We start from the raw sequence: 16,638 nt of genomic DNA, 5'->3' as shown, positions 1-16,638 counted from the left end.
GGCGAGAACTTTGCGGCCCTCCTGCTCCGAGTTCAGACCAAGCGGACTTCGGGTTCTGCTTGGGAGCTCGCGGCAGTGTGAGGTGGGGAGCCGCGGGCGAGGCGCCATCGTCCGAGCTCTGTGGGGCTCCCTAAGTGCCCCTGTGCATCTGCTGCCTTTGCGTTGGCCGGATCCTTCCTGCACCGGGAGGCGGACAGTTGGAGAAGGCGGCTTCTGTGTGTTCGTCAGGTCCTGTGTGGAGGGACTGAGACCGAGAGGAAAAGTGAGCAGTAAGGGGACTGGCCGGCTTCGCCCGCCCCACCCCGGGCTACCGGTGCCTTGGAGCCCGCCCCTCCTGATCTGTCTCCGGCGGGATCCAGGCGCTCTGCGCTCGCGACCCAAAGGCGTGGCGGTGCGAGCCATGGCTGCGCTGGGCTGCGCGAGGATGCGGTGGGCGCTGCTGGGGACGCGGGTAGTCCGCTCTGGCCTCGGCCCACCAGGAGCCAGAGCCAAGGCCACGATCCCCGGCGCCCTCCCGGCGACCGATTCTTCCGAGGCTCCCGGAACCGGGCCTGGCGAGCGGAGGCTGCGGAGCCTGGAGGAGCTTAAAGGGCCAGGGCAGCTGCGCGTCTTATTCCAGATGTTAGGGCAAGGCTACATTCTGCGCTTGCACCAGCTCCAGGTAACCCAGCGGCGCCTCGCGACCGGAGGGCGGGAGTGCGCACCGGGACGGAGAAGCTGGGGATGGGGAGACGTTGGGCAAAAAGTGAAGGACACGGGAACTTAGCTCGGGACCGACTGGGGCTGTGGTCATGAACTGGAGTTCTGTAGTGGTTATGTGCAGAGGGTAGACGGAGCCCTTTGAACTGAAATGAACAGGTCGAGGAGTGATATGAACCAGGAAGGCACGAGGAAGGAGGTGACTGGGGAGCTAAGTTTAAAGTGGACAAAGGTTGAGAAAGGAGAGAACTGGATTGGTACTAGAATGGCAGATGCAAGTGTAGAAGCTGCCAGATGTTAGAGAACCACTATCTAATTCTGTGGTGATACCGGCAACCACAGACTTCTTCCAAAAGAAATGGCCTCGGGGAGGATGACAGAGGTTTAGCAGTTTGGAAGCTAAACTCCCCTTAGGGGAAAAAAGATGTCACTTCTCAGGGAGTGAAAGCAAAATCATAGACATTAAGGAAAAGGTGCATTTTTGTTATTAAGAAATCAAACTTTGGTGATTAAGAGTTTATCTAGTGGAACACTGAGACGAGGCAGGGATGAAGGGATAATGCACTGTCAACAGACGGAGACTGGAAAACCCGGTGCTGGTTTAGTTGGTGAAGTTTTAGGAAGTGAGCCAAAGAGATTCTCGTGGGATCTGTCTTCCTAATGACTATTAACAAATAACTCACCCAACTCTACCCCAGGCATTTTTCCAAGTGCTGAGATTCTCTGTGATGAGACCAGTGCCCTCATGGGGTTGTAAGCTCCTTTGGGGAAGAGGGAGGACAAGAGAGTAAACAAATCAATAAAGAGCTATTTTATTGCCCTGGGAGGAGCAGCTGGTCCAGGGTTGGGGCAGGGGGAGGTCCCTTGATTCACATATGCTCTCCAGGCACTTGTGTGGTTGTCAGTGATTGACAGGAGGAGTAGGCAGGCCTTAGGCTGGGCTGGTGAACAGACTGGTTACTATGTGCATGTACTGGGCAGCAGTCAAAAATGAGGAGCTGTGGGGACTGGGGATCGGACAGGTCTTTGAAGAGGACCTTGAAGGTCAGACTAAGGGCCCTGGTTCCTCCGAGGGGCCATGGTGGGCTCTTGAGCAGGCATGGGGTGAAGGTGGCCTCCAAGGGACAATGTGCAGGTTATGGTGTGTGTGCAGGAGGATGGATTGGACAGGAGAGGTGGAGAGAGCCTCAGGTGACAAAGGGTCGGGTGTGGCAGTGTCTGAGCCGTCCTCCAGAGAAAGCTGGACTGGGAGTTGAGGATGAGGGAGAAAATGACTCTGAGGGTTTGAAGGTCCAAGCTGAGCACAGTTTCTCTGCACCTGTATCCTCTGTGTTTGTCGGAGTTCCTGCTGCCTCCCCTGGGGCCTTCCCTGTTGTGCTCGTGTTTCCCAGACTTGGTGGGCAGGTCACAAGGCACTCGGAGATGCTTAAAAAGATCGTTCCATGTGGGCTCAGCTCCAAGAAACCAAGTAAGCCAAGAAACCAGAACTCTGTAAACTTCCCTTGCTTGGTTTAACCTCTAGAAATGTGAGAGGCCCAGTGAATGCCCCAAAGGTGAGGACTAAGAATTTCTCATTGTTTCTCAGGGGCAGTTTCCTGGGAGGTTTTACTTGGGATTATCTCTAGCGCATTAACTACCCAAGAAATTCTAGATCGCCCTAGGAGGTGGAGGAGGAAGCAGGAGAAAGCCAGGAATCTGTGGCCTTTGAAAGGAGAGGCCAGGGCTAGGATTTAGGGGACCCCCTGGCTCCAGCCCTTCATTCCCAGCTATCTAGAGTCACAGGGACCTGGGCTGTCCCATGGGAAATATATTAGCCCTTCCCACTACATGTGTGCGTTAATAAAGAGGTATGAGTTACTAAAGAGCGGAGAGCCGCATATCTATAAAATCCAGGTACCCCTATTGAGAAAGATGCGTTTCAGTGACTCACTTTGTATCAGTTCATATTCGTTTGGTTGCCACTCACACTGGCTTAAACTATAAAGTAGCTTTATGGGTTCGTATAATTGAAAAGTCTAATAGTTGGGTGCTCTTCAGGTATGGTTTGCTCTAGGGACTCATGAGATCATCAAAGCTACAGTTTTGTTTGTCTGTGGTTCTCTTGGCTCTGCTGTCTTGCAGAGGTTAGGTGACTGGCATGGGTTAATTGCCCATCCCTGAACCCATCATAGTGGCCATAGGCACACACTGATTAGCTTAGACCCCTGCACGCTCACCTCTAAAGCTGGGGTCGGGTCCCTCCCACCTAAACCAGGTGGCTACCACACAGAGGAAGGAGTGGAATTGATATAAGAGCAGCTGACCATAATGTCCCCTGCGTTGAGGGGGGTTTTGACACCCTCCGTTGTCAAAAACTGCGTATCACACATAAAAAATAATAAAATCGGCTTAGGGAAGCATTGTAGGATTTAAGTGGGTGGAGTGGGAATTGGGACATGTGAAAATCAGGCTAGTTCACAAATGCCACTTCCTTTCTCTTTCTTAACTAAAATAATGTCGAGTGCCAGAAAAATGAAATGTGAACATATGTCAAATTTGTATGTAAATTTATATTAAATTGATATCTTTCACAAATGTCGACCTTGAGAATGAGATCAGCTATCTATTCTGTAGCTGTTATTGTGGATTCCCTGGGTTAGTGACCCTTCTTGTGCCCCCTAATGCCCCCTGCACATATTCGTCATTTCATGTATCATGTTTTTTTGTTTTTTTTTTTAAAGATTTTATTTATTTTATTTTTTCCCCCCAAAGCCCCAGCAGATAGTTGCATGTCATAGCTGCACATCCTTCTAGTTGCTGTATGTGGGACTCGGCCTCAGGATGGACGGAGAAGTGGTGCCTCGATGCGCACCCGGGATCCGAACCTGGGCCGCCAGCATTGCAGCGCGCGCACTTAACCACCAAGCCACAGGGCCGGCCCTATGTTGTTTTTTTTTTTTTTTTTTTTTGTTTTAAAGTTACAATTTTTTGTGTGTTTGGTAAGAACTTTTAAAATCTACTCGCTTAGCAACTTTCAAATATATAATACAGTATTATTATTATTATTTTTTTTTGTGAGGAAGATCGGCACTGAGCTAACATCTGCCAATTCTCCTCCTTTTTTGCTGAGGAAGACTGGCCCTCGGCTAACATCCATGCCCATCTTCCTCCACTTTATATGGGACGCCGCCACAGCATGGCTTGACAAGAGGTGCGTCGGTGTACACCGGGGATCCGAACCGGCGAACCCCGGGCCACCACAGCGGAGCGCACGCACTTAACCGCTTGCGCCACTGGGCCGGCCCCAATACAGTATTATTAATTATAGTCATTATGCTGTACATGACATCCCCAGGACTTATTAACTGGAAGTTTGTACTTTTTTACCACCTTCACCCATTTTGCCCACCCTCCACCTCCCACCTCTGGCAACCACCAATCTGTTCTCTGTATCTATGAGTTTGGTATTGTTTTTAGATTCCACATATAAATGAGATCATTTGGTATTTGTCTTTCCGTGTCTGACTTTTGCCACTTAGCATAATGCCCTCAAGGTCCACCCGTGTTGTTGTAAATGGCAAGATTTCCTTCTTTTTTATGGCTAATATTCCATTGTATATACACCACATTTTCTTTATCCATTCATCCATCGATGGACACTTAGGTTGCTTCCATATCTTGGCTATTGTAAAGAATGCTGCAATGAACATGGGGGTGCATATATCTTTTCAAGTTAGTGTTTTCATTTTCTTTGGATAAATACCCAGAAGTAGTATTGGTACTACTACCATATGGTAGTTCTATTTTTAATTTTTGAGGAACCCCCATACTGTTTTCCATAGTGACTGCACTAATTTATATTCCCACCTACAGTGCACAAGAGTTCCCTTTTCTCCACATCCTCGCCAACACTTGTTATTTCTTGTCTTTTTGATGACAGCCATTCTAACAGGTGTGAAGTGATAGCTCGTTGTGGGTTTGATTTGCATTCCCCTGATGGTTAGTGATGTTGAGCACCTTTTCATGTACCTGTTGGCCATCTGTGTGTCTTCTTTGGAAAAATGTTTATTCAGATCCTCTGCCCATTTTTCAATCTAATTGCTTGTTTTTTTTGCTATTGAGTTGTATGTGTTCTTTATGTATTTCGGATATTAACCCTTATCAGATATATGATTTGCAAATATTTTCTCCCATTCAGTAGGTTGCCTTTTCATTTTGTGATGACTTCCTTTGCTGTGCAGAAGCTTTTTAGTTTGATGTAGTCCCACTTGTTTATATTTGCTTTTGTTGCCTATGCTTTTGATATGAAATCCAAAAAATCATTGCCAAGATTGATGTCAAGGAGCTTACCTCGTATTCTTTCTTCTAGGAGTTTTATGTTTCAGGACTTATGTTCAAATCTTTAATCCATTTTGAATTAATTTTTGTATATGGTGTAAAATAGTGGTCCAGTTTCATTCCTTTGCATGTGGCTGTCCAGTTTTCCCAACACTATTTATTGAAAAGATTGTCCTTTCCCCATTGTGTGCTTTTGGTTCCTTTGTCATAAATTAATTGACCATAAATGCCTGGGTTTATTTCTGGGCTGTCTATTCTGTTCCATTGATCTACATGTCTGTTTTTATGCCAATACCATACCGTTTTGATTACTAGCTTCGTAGTATAGTTTGAAATCAGGAAGCATGTCAGCTCCAGCTTTGTTCTTTCTCAAGATTGCTTTGGCTGTTTGAGGTCTTTTGTAATTCCATACAAATTTTAGGATTGTTTGTTCTATTTCTGTGAAAAATGCTGTTGGAATTTTAATAGGGGTTGTGTTGAATCTGTAGATTGCTTTGGGTAGTATGGACATTTCAGCAACATTAATTCTTCCAATCCATGAGTATGGAATATCTTTCCATTTATTTATGTCGTCTTCAATTTCTTTCTTTCTTTCTTTCTTTTTTGGTGAGGAAGATCAGCCCTGAGCTAACATCTGAAGCCAATCCTCCTCTTTTTTGCTGAGAAAGACTGGCCCTGGGCTAACATCCGTGTCCATCTTCCTCTACTTTATATGGGACGTGGCCACAGCATGGCTTGACAAGCCATGCATTGATGTGCGCCCGGGATCCAAACCAGCGAACTCCGGGCTGCCGAAGCAGAGCGCGTGCACTTAACCAAGCGCTGCACCACTTGGCCAGCCCCCAGTTTCCTTCTTTAATGTCATAGTGTTCAGTGTACAGGTCTTTCATCTCTTTGGTTAAATTTATTTCCAGGTATTTTATTCTTTTATGCAATTATAAATGGGATTGTTTTCTTAATTTCTCTTTGTGATGGTTCATTATTAGTGTATAGAAATGCAACTGATATTTGTATATTGATTTTGTATCCTGCAAGTTTACTGAATTCTTTTATTAGTTCTAACAGTTTTTTAGTGGCGTCTTTAGGGTTTTCTATATATAATAACATGTCATTTGCAAATAGTGACAGTTTTACTTCTTCCTTTCTGATTTGGATGGCTTTTATTTCTTTTTTCTTTCCTAATTGGTCTGGCTTGGATTTCCAATACTATGTTGAATAAAAGTGGTGAGAGTGGGCGTCCTTGTCTTGTTCTTGATCTTAGAGGAAAAGCCTTCGGCTTTTCACCATTGATTATGTTAGCTGTAGGCTTGTCATATATGGCCTTTATTATGTCGAGGTATGTTCCCGCTATACCCACTTTTATGATAGTTTTTATCATAAATGAATGTTGAATTCTGTCAAATCCTTTTTCTGCATCTATTGAGATGAGCATGTGATTTTTTTTTTTTGTGAGGAAGTTTAGCCCTGAGCTAACATCCATTGCCAATCCTCCTCTTTTTGCTGGAGAAGATGGGCCCTGGGCTAACATCCATGCCCATCTTCCTCTATTTTATATGTGGGATGCCTGCCACAGCATGGCTTGACAAGTGGTTGCATAGGTCCATGCTGGGGATCCGAACCTGTGATCCCTGGGCCACCAAAGCAGAGCACGTGAACTTAACCACTACACCATGGGGCCAGCGATCATGTGATTTTTATACTTCCTTTTGTTAATGTGGTGTATCACATTGATTGATTTGTTGATGTTGAACCATCCTTGCATCCCTGGAATAAATCCCACTTCTTCACGCCATATGATCCTTTTAATGTATTGTTGAATTCGGTTTGCTAATAATTTGCTGAGGATTTTTGCATCTATATTCATCAGGGATATTGGCCTATAATTTTCTTTTCTTGTAGTGTCCTTGTCTGGTTTTAGCATAAGGAAAATGCTGGCTCTATAAAATGAGCTTAGAAGTATTCCCTCTTCTGCTGTTTTTTGGTAGAGTTTGAGAGGGATTGGTATTAATTCTTCTTTAAGTGTTTAGTAGAATTCACCAATGAAGCCATCTGGCCCTCAACTTTTGTTTGTTGGTAGGTTTTTTATTACTGATTCAATCTCCTTGCTAGCAATTGGTCTGTTCAGATTTTCTGTTTCTTCATGATTCAGTCTCGGTAGGTTGTACCCTTTTAGGAATTTATCCATTTCTTCTAGGTTGTCCCATTTGTTGGCATGTAATTTTTCATAGTAGTCTCTTATGATTTTTTGTATTTCTGTGGTATCAGTTGTAACGTCTCCTCTTTCATTTCTGATGTTATTTATCTGAGTTCTCTTCTCTTTTTTTCTTGGTGAGTCTAGCTAAAGGTTTGTCTATTTTGTTTATTTTTTAAAAAAATCCAGCTGTTGGTTTCATTGATCTTTTCTGTTGTCTTTTTAGTCTCTATTGTACTTATTTCCACTGTGATCATTGTGATTTCCTTCCTTCTATTAACTGTGGGGCTAGTTTTTTCTTCTTTTTCTAGTTCCTTGAGGTGTAAAGCTAGGTTGTTTATTTGAGATCTTTCTTGTTTTTTTGTTTTTTTGTGAGGAAGAACAGCCCTGAGCTAACATCCAATGCCAATCCTCCTCTTTTTGCTGAGGAAGATTGGCCCTGAGCTAACATCTGTGCCCATCTTCCTCGACTTTATATGAGACGCCACCACAGGATGGCTTGACAAGTGGTGCATCAGTGCGCGCCCGGGATCCGAACCTGCGAATCCGGGCGGCTGAAGTGGAGCACATGCTTGTGCCACTGGGCTGGCCCCCTTTCTTGTTTCTTAATGTAGGCCTTTATTGCCATGAGCTTCCCCCTTAGAACTGCTTTTGCTGCATCCCATAAGTTTTGGCTTTTACCACTCTTTGCATCCTTTCCCCGAAGCCTCCACTCCAACTCTCCACTGGACATCAGCATCAAAGGCCAGATGATCCGTGACCTTCTGAACCTGGCAGGCTTTGTTCTGCCCAACGCAGAGGATGTCATTTCCAGCTCCAGCAGCTCCAGCAGCTCCAGCACCAGGTCAGCCTCCTTGCTTGTCTGTGGCTCGGCTGGCAGCATGGACAGCCCCATCGTGACTCTGGGAAGGAATGGTGTCTGGGTGCTCCCCCCTGCTTGTTCTCCCTTGCTGCTCGCTCTGCCCCTACAGTCTACCCATGCACCACTGCCACATCAGTGCCCCCAAAAGCATGTTTGGTCATATTGCTCCCCTGCTCAGGAATCCCCAGAGGGCCTGGGGAATCAGCTTTAAACTCCTCCTGGGGACATTTGAAGCCCCAGCCTCCTTTTCCCAGGCACCCCTCCCTTTAAGTTTTGGTATGTTGTATTTCCATTTTCATTTGTCTTTAGGTATTTTTTTATTTCTCTTTTGATTTCTTCTTAGACCCAGTGGTTGTTCCCTAGCATGTTGTTTAATCTCCACATCTTCGTGAATTTTCCATTTTTCTTCTTATAATTGATTTCTAGTTTCATACCATTGTGGTGAGAAAAGATGCTTGATATGATTTCAGTTTTCTTAAGTTTATTAAGACTTGTTTTCTGGCCTAACATGATTTATCCTGGAGAATATTGCATGTGTGCTTGAGAAGAATGTGTATTCTGTTGCTTTTGGATGGAATGTTCTATATAGATATAACTGTTAAGTCTGTCTGGTCTAATGTATCTTTTAAGGCTAGTGTTTCCTTATTGATTTTCTGTCTGGATGATCTACCCATTGATGAAGTGGGGTATTAAAGTCCCTTACTATTATTGTATTGCTGTCTATTTCTGTCTTTAGGTCTGTTAATATTTGCTTTATATATTTAGGTGCACATGTTTCTTATCATCACCTGTTTGTATGGCTTAGAGACTGGGTTGTGAAGCTCTGAGGGCTGGGCGTATGTCTTTCCCACCTCTGTGCCCCCCAGCACCAGGCATAGTCCTGGGCACAGGGGAGATTCTCTGTAATGTTTGATAAATGAATAAATTTCATGTACCAGCCGAAGGGCTGTGAGTAGTACTGAGCAGTGGCTACATCTGGTGGTAAACTTCTTTGTGAGAATCTTCTCAGCTCCCTGACCTGTGTTGTTTGACCTAAAGTAGAGTGAAGACACAGTGAGGGAGGTGAGCAGATTGATTAAGCCTGGCCCTTCAGGTCTCAGCTTTTCAGGTTCAGAAACTCAATTTTGTCAGCACATTCAGCATGGGTAGACTATGGGGACTGACCCACATTGGCCAAACCCAGAGAAACAAATTGTGGACTGGAGTGCCCACATGTTTATTTACTGAGGAAGTTAGTCCTCCTGGAGATCACACTACTCCATCACATAGAAACTCCCTATTCTAGTTATCTGTTGCGGCATAACAAACTATCTCAAAACATAGTGGCTTTAAACAACATTTTGTTATACTCATGATTTTATGGGTCAGGAATTTGGGCAGTGCACACCAGAAATAGCTTATCTCTGCTTCACAATGGGTTGGGGCTTCAGTTTGAATGGCTGAAGATGGCTGGGATGGCTCGAGTGCAGCCATGTGTCTGGGCCTCAGGTCTGGCTCTTGGCTGGCTTCCTCAGTTTTTCTCCATGTCATGTCTGCTGGGGCTGGAATTTCCAAGATGGCTTCTTCAGTTGCATGCTTGGTGCCTGGACTGGTTTGGCCAGAACAGCTGAGTCTCTGTCTGTCTCCATGTAGCTAGCTTGGGCTTCCTCACAGCATGGTGGTCAGACTTCTTACAGGGTGCTGGCTCCCCTAGAGTGAATGTTCCAGGAGACAGAAAGTAGAAGTTGCCAGTTTCTTTAGGCCTGGGCCTGGAAACTGGCACAGCATCATTTCCACTGTTTTCTACCCATCAGAGCAGTTATGAGCCCACCCAGATTCTAGGAGAGATGTAGACCTCACCTCTTAATGGGAGGGATGTCAAAGAATCCGTGTCCATCTTTAATCTGCCACATCCTTTTCCTAGGACCCAGGTACCCAGGGAGAGAGAAAGTAGTAACTATATTAGTGGACTGCTTGTTGTGTAGGGACCCCAGAACTAAAGGAGTAGAACTGTATGGAAGGGAATTTCATCTCGGCCTTGGAGAAACCTGGTTGAATGTGCTTCTCTGGTGTCTGTCCATTAGATTAATTATCTCTTGAAAGATGTAAATGCTGCCAAACTCTTGCTATTTGGCTCGCTCTTCTGGATTTTCTAATGGCCACTCCCATTCTGTTAGCACATTCTTTCTTCACTTTGGCTAATACCATTGATTAGATGGATTTTCTTCCCCTAGTACTCGTGTTGCCATTAAGCCTTCCAAAGATTATCCTCCAGTTACCTTGACTTGACTTGAGTATTTTTTGATCTCATGTGGCAGATAGTTACAGGTTGCCCTTAAGGCTATGGCAGAATTGGGTGTACTGCCTTTAAGCCTCAGGGATGGAAAATTTGAAACTAGGTATTAGGTCAAAAATGTGAATCGTACCAACCAAGCAAGCACTGCCAGAATTTTTATCTTACAAATAAAATTCTGTGGTCAAAGAGATATTCTAGAATATTCAAGATAGCAACATTTCTTTTTGGGAAAGATTAAAATGACTTACATGTCCCAGTAGGAGACTAATTAAATAAATTATAGTACATTCTATATGATGGAATTTTATTTTATTTTTATTTATTTATTTATTTTTCCCCCAAAGCCCCAGTAGATAGTTGTATGTCATAGCTGCACATCCTTCTAGTTGCTGTATGTGGGACGCGGCCCCAGCATGGCCGGAGAAGCGGTGTGTCGGTGTGCGCCCGGGATCCGAACCCAAGCCACCAGCAGCAGAGTGCATGTGCTTAACCACTAAGCCACGGGGCTGGCCCTGATGGAATTTTATGCAACCATTAAAAAGAACAAGGGCAGGGCCGGCCCCGTGGCTTAGCGTTAAGTGCGTGCGCTCTGCTGCTGGCGGCCCGGGTTCAGATCCTGGGCGCGCGCCGTCGCACCGCTCCTCCGGCCATGCTGAGGCCGCGTCCCACATACAGCAACTAGAAGGATGTGCAGCTATGACATACAACTATCTACTGCGGCTTTGGGGGGAAAATAAATAAATAAATAAAGTCTTTTAAAAAAATAAAATAAAATAAAGAACAGGGGCAGATCTATGTGTCTTAATATGAATTGCTTTCTAAAAGACAGGAAGAAAGTAAGGTGCAAAACTATATAATATGCCATCATTTGTGGATAAGGAATGAGTGTGAGGTACATATGCATATATATGTTTGTATGGGAATAAAATATCTCTGGGAGGACACAGAAGAAACTGGTAATGATAGTTGCCTCTAGGGGCGACTATGGGTCTAGGGGTCTTGGAGTCTGGAGGTGAGAGTTGGGAAGAAGACTTGTTTTTTTATTGCGATAACATTGGTTTATAACATTATATAAATTTCAGGTGTACATCATTATACTTCTATTTCTGCATAGATTACATCATGTTCACTACCCAAATACTAATTACAGTCCATCACCACACACATGTGCCTAATCATCCCTTTTGCCCTTGGAAGACTTACTTTTTATTGCAGGACTGCTATGGACTTCCACCAGAGTTTCCTCTGGCTTCACCCTGCCTGGGCATGGTTCACCATCTTTCGGGTCTTTTTGTACCCTTTTGTGCTGTTAACAGTGTGCATTTATGTATTACTTTTTTTTTTTTTTAATTTTTTTTTTTTTTTTTTTTCCCCTAAAGCCCCAGGCGATAGTTGTATGTCATAGTTGCACATTCTTCTAGTTGCTGTATGTGGGACGCGGCCTCAGCATGGCCGGAGAAGCAGTGCATCTGTGCGCGCCCGGGATCCGAACCCGGGCAGCCTGCATCGGAGTGCACGCACTTAACCGCTGAGCCACAGGGCCGGCCCATGTATTACTTTTTATGATTTTAAAAAACAACAGCGAGAGAATTGAGAGCAGGAAATAAAGGGATGGCTGACCAAGTGCTTCCTGGTCCAGCGTAATATCTTGAGGTCTTCTGATTGCCCTTCGTCCTTTGCCCCTGTTGGGCTCTGGATCCTCACTTTTGATGTCCGCCTCTGCGTCTACATCCTCTTTTCAGCTCTGCTGATCATCCACTCCTTATTCTTGGAATACGCTCATTGTTCCACTCCAGCCCAGCTTGGCTTGTAGGCAGAGGTGTGCTCAGCATACTGAAGTTTGCCTCTGGGTGTGTGGGGGGTGTGGATGAGGGGTGGGCAGTGCTTTTGTTTTCCTGATGGCCTCTCTGAGGGCATCCTAGGCCATGCCTTTTCTTGGATCACTCTTGGCTCTTCCTCTACCCACAGCGCATTGTTTCTCTGAGTGCAAAATCAGAGGGAGATTCTACTGTCCAGCTGTCTGCTGCATATCTTTGTAACTTATGATGGTTCTACCTTCTTGCATAAAAACTGACATTTTTATGACTATTGAAGTAATGGCTGCACACATGCGCAAAAATGTTTTTTTTGCAGCTTTGTTTGTAAAATAAAAAATTCAGAAACATGTTAAACGCCCGTCAACAGGATAAATAAATCATGATGTATTCATACAGTGGAATACTATACAACAGTCATAATGAATGCACAAGCTTTTTATGTATCAATATAAAACTCAAAAGCCAGCCCTGGTGGTCAGGGGTTAAGATTCAGCGCTCTGCCCGGGTTCGGATCCCGGGAGCGCCCCGAGGCACCACTTCTCCGTGCAACGCGAGGCCGAGTCCCACGTACAGCAACTGGAGGGATGTGAACCTATGACATACAACTATCTACTGGGGCTTTGGGGGGAAAAAACTGAATAAATAAAATCTTTAAAAAAAAAAAAAAAAAGATTCAGCGCTCTCACCACCATGGCCTGGGTCGTTTCTGGTCAGGGAACCATGCCATCCGTCTGTCGGTTGTCATACTGTGGTGGCTGTGTGTTGCTGTGATGCTGAGAGCTATGCCACCACTTTTTCAAATACCACTAGGGTCACTCATGGTGGACAGGTTTCAGCAGAGCTTCCAGACTAGACAGAGTAGGAAGAAGGACCTGGCCACACACTTCCGAAAAAATTGGCTGTGAAAACCCTATGAATAGAGTGGAGCATCATCTGATATAGTGCAGGAAGGTGAGAGGATGGTGCACAAAAGACGGGGCAGGGTTCCACTCTGCTGAACACAGGGTCACAAGGAGTCGAAATTCACTTGGCAGCACTAACAACAAAATAAAACTCAAAACCAAAGTGGAGTATAGAATGATATATACAGTAGAATACTATGTCTATAAATTAAAAACCACACAAACATGCTATAAGCTATCATTGGATACATTATAAACATGTACATAAAGGATACACTTCAAATTGAGGATAGTGGTTGCTCTGGGGAGGGAGGGCAACGGAAAGGGTAAGAAGGGGACTTCGTATCTAAAATGTTTTCATTTTAGAAAAAGATTTGAAGCAACTATGACAAATACTAACAGTTCTTAATTCTAGTGGGTGTTTATAATGTTATTTTCTTTACTTATCCACATTAAAATATTCTTAATGAAACATACAAGTAATCCTGCTCATCATGAGTCCAAACGGTGCTCTTGGCTTGGTCTGGTCTTGGAGGAGATCACTCAAGGCAAGGTTTGGAGCAAGGAGAACCTGAGAATGCTGTTAATTATTTAGCACCTTCTGTCACTGGGAAATGTGAATTCCACTTGTATGAGGGGGTTGGGGCTGAACTCCTGATGACACTTTGACAGCACTGAGACATGGCTATCCCAGCTGGATATCTCTTCACCTTTGACCCCTAATGGGTCTTCTTTGTGGCCTCTGTCAGTGTGGGCAAGAGAGTGGCCTGTGCCTGGAATTACAGCTCTACTTCTGTTTATCCACCTGACGGCTGCCAGCTTTTAGGGGTAGGTTTGTTGACACCATGAACAGTGCTCGGTGTTTGAGAGGTCACTTTTGTCCTCAGGGCTGTTTACTTGCTGTTTAATGTTGTTTTGCTGTGCTGAGAGCCTCCCTAAGGAGCCCGCTTATCAGTAAACTAAACAGGCTGCTGAGTAGGAGGATGGAACATCGCAACACAATATCAATTTTTTTTTTTGTGGTGGGGGGGATTTTAGGTGGTTTTAATGTTCTTTTTTTCCCATGTAACAGCTTTATTAAGATATAACCACATACGCATAATTCACCCATTGAACAATTAAATGGGTTTTAGTATATTCACAGAGTTGTGCAACCATCACCACATCAATTTTATAATATTTTCATCACCCCAGAAAGAAACCTTGTACTCTTCAGCAGTCACCCCGCCATTCCTTCATCAGCCCCTGGCAACCACTCATCTACCTTCTGTTTCTATGGATTTGCCTATGGACATTTTATATAAATGGACTCATTCAATCTGTGATCTGTTGTGAAAGGCTGCTTTCACTTAGCATGATATTTTCAAGATTCATCCATGGCATAGCATGTATCAGTATTTTGTTCTTTTTAATGGCTGAATACTATTCCATTGTAGGGATATACCACAATTTTGTTCATCCATTCCTCTGTTGATGGCTGTTTCGGTTGTTTCCACTTTTTGGCTCAGTATTACTTTTTGAGTTTTCAAGGTACACACAACTGTCAGAGATAAGCACAGCTGGACATTAGTTAAAGTGGTGAAAGTAGATTTTATTCAGTAACTGCTGACAGTAAAGAGATGAACTCCACTCTCATTTGTGCAGAGGTGACTGGGCGTTTTAAAGGGAGAATGGGGAAGTGGGTTAAGGGCATGGTGGGGGCTTGAGCAGGGTCAGGGAAGTGAAAAATTAGGAAAAGCAGGAAGCAGGGGTTAGTCCATGTGAAACCCATGTGGGTTACCTTATTGACGTTAGGCTCCTACCCTCCCCCAAAGACTGAGAGACAGGGGCCCTATCTTCAGATGTTGGCTGGAACAAACAGGAAATTCTTCTGGCAGTCAGTTTAAGAGGGGCTTCATCCTAGGAATGAAGGCCATCCTAGGGATGCTACCGTGAGCTGTTAGAAGCTCTGTTCGTGTGTTCAAATCTTTGTAGGCCAAGGTTGAGGTCTAGTCGAGAAAAGACCTGAGAAGAGAAGAGCCTGACTAGAATTTGGCTAAGGAGAGAATCTATCATACCCAAAGCTGAGTCTCCTAAATTCGTTTAGGTTCCCAACTTTTTAAAAATCGGAAAGCTATGGCACTTGTCTATAGCAAAAAACGAGTTTGTGCACAACATGTTGCATAGGATTTCAGTTCTCCATCCCCTCCACCCCCTAGCCTGTCTGCACACCCAAGTTACCACCTCTTCCCTTCTCATCACGTCAGAATGCAGGAGGTGATGAGAGACTGTCATGACAGCCTCCCGGGTGAGATAGGGTGGCGAGTGAGAGGTGGCCTCGTAGCAGCTCCTGACAGGCCTCCCCATTCTTTCTTGTTCCAGTATGATCACAAAATGTTGTGCCAAAATTCATAAGTTTTGAGCTCTTGAGCTGTGGCTCAAGTCTTTGCGTGCATGGATATGTGCAAGGTTGCCCTATAACTCCACCCTGACCTTTCACATATCCAACCAAGAATTCTCAGGGCGTAGATCACCCTATCAGATAGATATTCTAATTTACTGATGGGAGCTTGTACCAAACCTTGTTGTCTTAGATAACATTGGATGAGAGTCGCCACAACCATGATTCTCTGTACGTAGATTAGGCCCATTTGGAGTATAGACTGCAGCCAGTCTCCCCCTCTGGACGGCAGCTAGAGGTATCAGCAACCATGTGTACCCCGCCTCAGCTGGGCCGTGGAAGTCCTAGGCAGTGCCATCATCTGTTACCACCCATGCTCAAGAGTTCAGAACAGCCTGTGACAAATGAGCAGAAGAGGCCAGCAGTAACAGGATGAGCCTAAAGAGACCAAATCAGTGTCCAGAAAGTTAATCTTGTACTGTCATCTTTAGTGGAGGCTGATCCTTTCTGAAGTCAACAGCTCTTGGGGAGTTTCTAAGAGTTTTTAGATTCAGATTCTCTTTGGCCAGTGGTCAAGTTGAGAGTGGTGGCGGCAGTTTGGGTTAAATAGGCCAGGTGAGCTGGAGACAAGAGCTGAGAGAGAGGGATTAATAGTCCCGCCCTCCGCCCCCAGCTTCCAGGGGTTGACCTGAGTCTCACAAGCCAGAGGTGTTCCTCTCCTTCCACAGCTGTGTGACTAGTGTGACCAGTCCCTCCAGCAGTCACTTCACTCTTTGTCCCAATCCTACCTTTTTTTTTTTATTTTTGTAAGATCAGCCCTGAGCTAACATCCGTGCCAATCCTCCTCTTTTTGCTGAGGAAGACTGGCCCTGGGCTAACATCAGTGCCCATCTTCCCCCACTTTATGTGGGATGCCGCCACAGCATGGCCTGACAAGTGGTGCGTCGGTGCGCACCCGGGATCGGAACCCCGGGCCGCCAGCAGCGGAGCACACTCACTTAACTGCTACACCACGGGGCTGGCCCTGCCCCAGTCCTCCTGTGTCTTATCTTCACGTGAGCCCTGCTTTCTCCTGAAGTGTCTCAATTGTTTCTTCCTTGTATATCTCTTACCATCCTAGAATATCTTCCATCCCTGACATGTGGGCCACATCAGGACCATCTTAGGAGTTGTTACCTCACATTCATGATCATTA

General features: G+C 45.0%; 1 protein-coding gene across 1 annotated transcript in view; it reads left to right on the top strand.

The window, feature by feature from the left end:
- Positions 1–272: 272 nt before the first annotated feature.
- Positions 273–16,638, top strand: part of CYP27A1 (cytochrome P450 family 27 subfamily A member 1) — a 41,938-nt gene continuing 25,572 nt past the window's right edge. The window contains exon 1 of the mRNA XM_004427563.3: positions 273–661. Within this exon, the coding sequence (XP_004427620.1) occupies positions 401–661 (261 nt within the window). The 5' untranslated portion in view covers positions 273–400. The remainder of the gene's footprint in view (positions 662–16,638) is intronic.

Source organism: Ceratotherium simum, chromosome 37 (genome assembly GCF_057802395.1).
Source record: "Ceratotherium simum simum isolate JZ-2026a chromosome 37, ASM5780239v1, whole genome shotgun sequence".
Lineage (NCBI taxonomy): Eukaryota > Metazoa > Chordata > Mammalia > Perissodactyla > Rhinocerotidae > Ceratotherium > Ceratotherium simum.
Note: the sequence above shows the minus strand (reverse complement) of the source record. Positions and strands in the feature narration are given on the sequence as shown.